Genomic DNA, 7500 nt, shown 5'->3' on the forward strand with positions numbered 1-7500 from the left:
GGTTTTGCTCTCTGAATATTATAGCTTTTCTGTTCCGTTTTTTTGTTGTTGTAGAATTAGCGAATTTGACCCTGACCTGCTCAAATTCAAATGGAGTTGGAAGAGCTGCTATCGTTACTGGGCAAACAGCTTCCTTCAGTGCTGCGGTTGGACGAGGATATATGCCAAATATTAATTTCCAGTAGGTATTTCACAAAGTGCATGGTCCTCACTAAAATTATGGGTAGTCACTCAGGCATGCTAGTGATGGGCCAAATGTGTGGACTTGTTTCCGTGTTAACATTTGACTGTTGCCTCTCTATTGTGACTGTTACGGCTAAAATAATAAAAGAAGGATAACTATCTTTTCATTTTTCTCAAAATAATGAGCTTAGTTTTTTGCTTGTTTGTTTGGTAGAACACCTGACGCAAAAACGGTTGGCAAATGGTTCTTTCAATGATTGAGTGTAGTTTTAAAAAGAATTGCTTATTTGTTTTGTTGAAAAACAGTTCATAAGCTTTTTTTTTTTCAGGTGGTTCTTTGGAGATGGTCATGTTGGCCTTACAAACAATAACACAAACGTGCAACATAAATATGAAAAGTAAGAACAAGAAATTTTCAAAGTTTTTTGATATTTTCCTTAAATATCGGTTGTTGTAAGCCTAATTTAAACTGCAGACGAATTGTCTGTTTGACAACCAATTTGTGTAGTTAGAACTTTGGTTTTATGAAGGGATCGGTGCGAAAAATAGAAACAGAATGGCGGTGTTCGTAGCCTTTTTCAGGATTTCAACGAGAGAAATCAGAGAAATTAAGAAGTATTTTAGCGGAATAGTTGGCTAGCAATGTGCATGGTTGAATTAAAAAGTGAGAAAACAAAGATGCGAAAGACAAACAAAGAAACAACGAATGGTGAGAGAAGGGAACTGGAGATTCATCTGTATTCGTCTGTCAGCATGTCTAGACAGATGAATCCAGGGAAGATGTAGTACTTCCAGTGCTACTAGAAATGGAGTTCACAAAGTCACTGATAAACAAGTGTGAATGGGCCACTTTCAGGTTGCGCTAAGCCTCTTATTCACAGCGAGGCTAAGTTCGAACAAAATAATATGAAAGGGATTTTTTATTAATGTGACAAATGTATACGAAATAAATCAAATGAAACGCCATTATCATAAGCGAGTTTTTGCACTTAACGAAGAGCCATTATGGCTGTTGACTTGACCTGTTTTTGAAATTGAGGGTTTTTTAAACCCGGAAATGACCTCTTTGATGGATTTCAGGTGACTCCAAAATTTGTCCGACAAATTTCCCATTTGTGACTTGTTTAGTAAATGATTCATAATGATTATATGGGAAAAGTTTTGTTCAAGTAAAATTTGTTTTCCAGACCAGGGAAATATGTAGTGTCAGTTGTTGCATCGAATACTCTCAGCACTCTCGTGGAGAGAATTGACCTCTACGTTCAAGGTTAGTACTGCCCGAAAGTTTCAGCTTCTCAAAGGCTTATCGACTCATCATATCCATATGTCAATCGGTTTGTGTTTTCTCTAACATACTACCTTAGAATCCCAATTTTTCTAATCCCCGGGTTTTCGAAATTCTCACACTACAATTTTGTCCCCCCCCCCCCCCCCCGCCCCCTTTACTTCAAAGTAGAGAACATGATGTAAATATATTTTTCCAGACAAACTTAACGAGAAGCAAATGTCTGTCACCTATCAACCCAAGAACCCTGGTGTTAATGAAGATGTCATTTTTTCTGCAAGTCTAAAGTATTCACCGGTAAGTAAAACCCAGGACTGTGATTTCTAACTTCAAAGTCATACCAGTACACAGAAATTAGTCAAGCAGGTACGATGTAGTCGGAACCAGTCATCTGAGTATGTCGTCAAATGATAAATAGTTGTTGAAGAAACTAAGAACGGAACCGTATAATTTCCTATACCTCTACTTTACTCCTGTGGACAAATTCAAGAATACAGTGAAACCCCGCCTTACGGCCACCTTAGTAATACGGTTACCTCGTTATTACATGAAACAGTTTTCCTTATTGCCCAAAACGTTTCTTTACCCGGGGTATAAAGATTTAAAGTTTTTCCAGTTTGCTCTTTGGTGAAGTTGTAACTAGCCTGTTTACAGATTTTTTCTGAGGAAGGGGGGACGTCTGTGCACAGGCTAAGTTGTAACCTGTAGGGTATCATTAATTAACGGTAAAACATGTCAAAAACTCAAGATTGTGAGCGTAATTTGTCACCCATGATATTAATAGGGTTAATACGTAATCTAATAGAGACCTTTAGGTTCAAGGACGAGAACGATATTTGACTTGAAGTTTTTTCGCGTATTCTCAAAGTATAGACTCCCCGGAAAGCTTTATTTTACCTTGTTCACATGACGAGTTATTACTCTTATCTTTAGTGAAGGAGGCTACACCCTCTCCCGATCGCAAAATGATAAAACTTCTAACATTTTATAACTCGATTCCGCCACTACGACATTTTCTTTAAAACTCGTAGTAGAGTGACGACGGTTGTGACGACGGCTGCCACGTTTTCCCGCCAAAATGACTGTCTGGTTCACGCGTGAGCAACACTCAGTATTGAGAAAATCTCGTACTCGTTGTCCTACTCGCCTTAGAATCTAAAGCTATCCAATGGCATGCTCGTGAAATTAAGCAATAATTTCACTTGCGTTTTGAGGAGCGAGGAGGGACGGCTGTATTCGCAGACTATGGACTATGTTGGGATTTACTTGGTTGGAATTTTCTTTTTAAAGGGGCAGGTTGGCCATGTGAAGTACAAATGGAAATATGACGATGGAGAATTCGAGAAATGGCAGGCAGTGGCTACACTTCAGTTCAAATCTTCTAAGACGTGAGACATTTTACCATACTTTAACTTTGACCCTGTCTGCGGCATCATCACTGTGCTTCCCAGCCGTCCTTGTTTTGTGTTGCTTTTAATTTTATCCTTCTCCAGCTCTTTTATCTTGTGTTGTTCTTCATGTTCTTTAAGGTGGTCTTTTGTAGAAATTATCGTATTATTGTCATTAGGCTACGGATACAACGTCACGAATCCGGATATTTTGGGAACCCTTTTTTTTTCAACGCGACTCGACCTTCCGTCCACGGAATCAGTGCGTTCGCTAAACGAAACGGCATTTGTTTTCCGCTCTCCAGAAAGGGACCCGTACGCGCGAGTCTGGGTAGCAAAATGTAGTAATCCAAAATACCCGGATCCGTGTTTATGATGCATCCATTCACAGCCCCCGCTTATAGCCGTTGCACATGTCCGCTCGAATTTTTTATTGACGTTTTTGTTGAAAACAGTCAAAAATTCCAATAGGGAAATGCGATGGCTATCTTGTATGCTGCAAATTATTCCTCCTCAGCAACCAGACGTACATAGTTAATCGATAAGCCGAGATCGTTTTCACTGTTACGCAACAAGAAAATAAATTGGAAACCGTCAAGTGGAAGAAGCCAAGAAAATGAAATGTTATAGAAGACTAATATATAAACAATTTGTCCAAGTTTCAGGTCTTTGTGGGCCACAGTTTCTGAGTTATTTGCCGAAACGTTTCACACACCTTTGTATGGAGACGCCACATTGGTGTCCAGGTTTTGGTGCACGGATATGGCCGCTGGAAATCAACAAAAACATCTGGAGTTCCCTTTTTCTATAAAAGCTCTTTCTTTTCACTCGAGAACTAACATACGTGCGTATAAACATATCTTCTAATACTTGAAATGGATATACTGCTGAAAATCAAGAGGAGAGACTTTTTTTCAACAAGACAGCATTCCTATTTTGGTGTCACGTAAAATATAGTATTTTCGAAATGAAACATGCTACGGGAATGTACAATTTGATGAGGTCACTGTGAAAACCATCTATAGTCATCGATCTTAATCGATGATTAATATCGATTTCCGATATCAATCGATCGAAATCGATATAGAAAAAAAGTTGTGACTTCGATTAATATCGATGATTTTCCGATAGAAATCGATAATGAGTTTTTATAGATAACTATCGATTGTTATCGATTTTGTTTATCGATAATAATCGATAAATTATTTTTCTGTGACTTCGATTTCTATTGATTTCCAATATCAATCGGTATTAATCGGCGGATTAAATCGATTAATATCGATTGATTTCCGATATCGATTTTTATCGATTAGCTACGTCTGGTTAGCAATGACGACGACCACGGAAAGGAGAACGTCTTAAAAGTATTGTCCGGACGCGTGCAAACGGGGCTCTCAATAAGCAAAACAACAAGTCTGTACGGAGATCACACTTTTTGGTATCTTTCTTTGCCGCCATTGTACCACTAAGACGTGAAATATGTTCCCCTGAATGGGCCCTCAGGAGAAAGATTAAATTGGAAGGAAAGACCATTGTTTTGATAAGACTGGACTAAAGTTGAATGTTCTGTTTCTTTGCAGATACAACGTTTCAATAACAGCCGAAAATTATCTGAGCAACGTGACAAAGATTGTTCAGGTCAACGTTGCCAAAGGTTTGTTGTCTATAATTACTACAAATATTTCCTTTTTTTAAGGAATTTTTTGATCCAGAAGAAATTAACTTTGTTCATTTTTCACTGGCACCTCAGAAAAGTTGTACTTACCCTTGAAAGGCGGAAGTAAAAATTTTACCCCCTGAAGTCAAAAGGCCCCTACCGCTCCGTTTAGAAAGCTACAGAAAATACAGCGTACCTACGTACGCTGGTCAATCACGTGACAACCAAGCGAAAAGAGGTTGACCATATTCCTTGAGTATAGGGCTAGGCTATGCGCGCTGGAGCCCCGCTATTATTACGCAAGATTTTTAACTGGAGGTTGTGTTTGCACCTAGGGAAAATAGCTTGTCCCCGGTGTAAGAACCTGTAAGACTCACAGGTGACGTAGAACAGAGAAAGCAGAGAAGTCAACAAAATAGAACCTAAGGAAAAAAAAAACGCTACGAAGCAATGAAAAAGCTCCCAGGTTCTTACACCGAGGTAAATGCTTACTTCGTCTCCTTTGACAGTAGAAAATTGTTTCAACGAGTTGTGACTGTTCACGTTTAACATAGTTGTTTTGTGATCTGTCTTTGTAGACCTGACTCCAATCAATGTTGTTGCCAAGGTTCTTGGGCCTTCGAGAATTTTAGTGAAGTGGGATCCTCCCCTAAATGCAGACAGTTCCATTAAAGGTTACAAGGTTTATAAAAGGTGATATGAATTAATTTCTAATGTAATAATCATAGGTGACGAATTACTCCTTAATTTTGGCGCGAAATTTCAGTGATAATTTGTAATTTCACATGTGAAATTACAAAATTTCCATGGCAACCTTCCGTACGTCTCAGTGTCAAGATGGCGACGAAGTTTTAAAATGTCATGAATGAAGATGCCAAGGCGTAAAAAGACGCTTCAGAAAACCCGAACACACGAAAAAGCACATCAAGAAGGATTCTAACAGGTACTTTGTCAAAAAACTCTGAACGTAAACCAAATTTGAGCCCTAAACGTTCGAGAGAGTGCAGGAGTTCGCGATCGATACTATCCAGGGTAAACATGTCAAAAATCCAAGATTGCTAATGTAATTCGTCAACCATGATATTAATAGGTAATCAAATGGTATACTCGTTAAATTAGGGAATAATTTCACTTGCTTTTTGTCCAAATCCTAATAATTTCCCTCGCCTAAAGGCTCGGGAAATTATAAGGATTTGGACAAAACGCGCGTGAAATTATTCCCTAATTTCACTCCTCACCATTTGATTACACATACATATTGGTGATAATTTGACATACTTGCGTCGAAGTCTAAATTCAACACACTTTCCAAATTTCATCTTTTAAAATACTGAAAAACAGGTTTCATTTGACTGGTCACACCATAGGGTTTCGTCTGCAGGTGAGAATACTGATTAAAGCCGCATTCACACTAACTAAACATGTGTAATTAAACTAGGTATTAAAAATGGAAAACACGTGGAAAACTGGAACATAGGTTTTTACACAGAATTCAAATGAAATTCAACATGTTTTGTAATTTTCACTAAATTTGCAATCAACTCAAGTCAGTAAGCAGCTTTTATGAAGAAATCTATTTTCAAGCGTCTTTAACTAAACAGCTTTTAAACATGTTTAAGCATTGGTGTGAATCGGGCTCTGAGAAATTTCATATAAATGGTCTTATAATAGGATTTCATTTTCAGACTCGAAAGTTAGAACCATATCACAAGACTCGAGAGTTAAGAACTACTCACTAAATAGATAGTACCATGTGAAAGTGCAGCTGAAGAGGTTTCACTTGAATGGTAACACCATATGGTTTCATCCACAGACTAAAAAAGTTAGAACTGCATACGACATAAATATTACGCTGTGAAAGTACTGCTGAGGAGGTTTCATTCGAATGGTAACACCGTAGGATTTCATCCACAGACTCAAACGTTAGAGCCACTTTACAAGACTCCACCATTTTTCCGCGATTGGCAAGGTTAACACTACTAATTGAACTAATGAACTCTTTAACAAGTTACAGTAAACACCCGCTGATAAAAACCGAGTGGTTTAATAACCTGCTGGCGGAAACTTGTGGTTACAGTTAAATTATGATAAACAATTTAACTAAGGAATGTACATTTGAGATTGTAAATTTAAGTATAACAAGAACTAAGTGAACCAGACTGTATAAATACGGTAACCAGTTTTGTTGGGGTTATAATAATACAATTGTGAATAAATACGTTATTTTTAAGGACCAAACCCAAGTTTTTCTATTTTTATGGTAATCAAGAATTTATTATCTCCTTTATAAAATGAAGAACCTAATTAAGGACATACTTAGCGTAATTTGCAAATAGGTAACCCAAAATACAAGAACCTCGGATAAGGACGAAAAACCATAGGCCCCGTCTCACTGCTCTTTCACTGTTCTGATTCTTGTGGGACGTAAAAGAACCCACACTGCTGTTGGTAAAGAGTAGGGGGCGTGGACCCCAATGATGCGGTACAACCTTCCATGGGCTGGGTGGATAATGAAGGGGTTGATGTCAATTGGGACGTTAATCCTGTTTCATCCCCTGTCACCGTGTTGAGTCATCGTGGCGAATTCAATAAAGTACATTAACATAGGACAAATACAATAACCTATTTTCCCAGACTGTATGATTGATTTACTGTATGACTGATTTTCTTTCGTTGTTTAGCACCTCGGCTGGTGGTAGCTACAAACCGACAGGATGTGAAAGTCAATCAGGCTCTTCCTGTACGGTAGGAAGCCTCACGCCGGCTACAACCTACTACTTCAAGGTCAAAGCCTCCACTACTGGCGGCACTGGTCCATTTTCAATCTTTGCTGCCGCCACAACCAATATGACCAGTAAGTTGAGAGAGGCACTGTGATCTTTAACCCTTCAAGCCCCTCTACCCACCTATAAATTCTCCAAACTTATCTCAATATATTTCCTTGAAGAGTGGTGAGAGGATTTGATAAAGGATTTGCTTTGGTGATC

At 38.4% G+C, this 7500-nt stretch overlaps 1 protein-coding gene across 1 annotated transcript in view; it reads left to right on the top strand.

The window, feature by feature from the left end:
* LOC140951401 (uncharacterized) overlaps positions 1-7500 on the top strand; it is a 59307-nt gene that overhangs the window by 27846 nt on the left and 23961 nt on the right. The window contains exons 17-24 of the mRNA XM_073400642.1: positions 55-181; positions 513-581; positions 1371-1450; positions 1668-1765; positions 2759-2856; positions 4437-4510; positions 5092-5206; positions 7195-7367. Of these exons, the coding sequence (XP_073256743.1) occupies positions 55-181; positions 513-581; positions 1371-1450; positions 1668-1765; positions 2759-2856; positions 4437-4510; positions 5092-5206; positions 7195-7367 (834 nt within the window). The remainder of the gene's footprint in view (positions 1-54; positions 182-512; positions 582-1370; positions 1451-1667; positions 1766-2758; positions 2857-4436; positions 4511-5091; positions 5207-7194; positions 7368-7500) is intronic.

Source organism: Porites lutea, chromosome 11, assembly GCF_958299795.1.
Source record: "Porites lutea chromosome 11, jaPorLute2.1, whole genome shotgun sequence".
Classification (NCBI taxonomy): Eukaryota; Metazoa; Cnidaria; class Anthozoa; order Scleractinia; family Poritidae; genus Porites; species Porites lutea.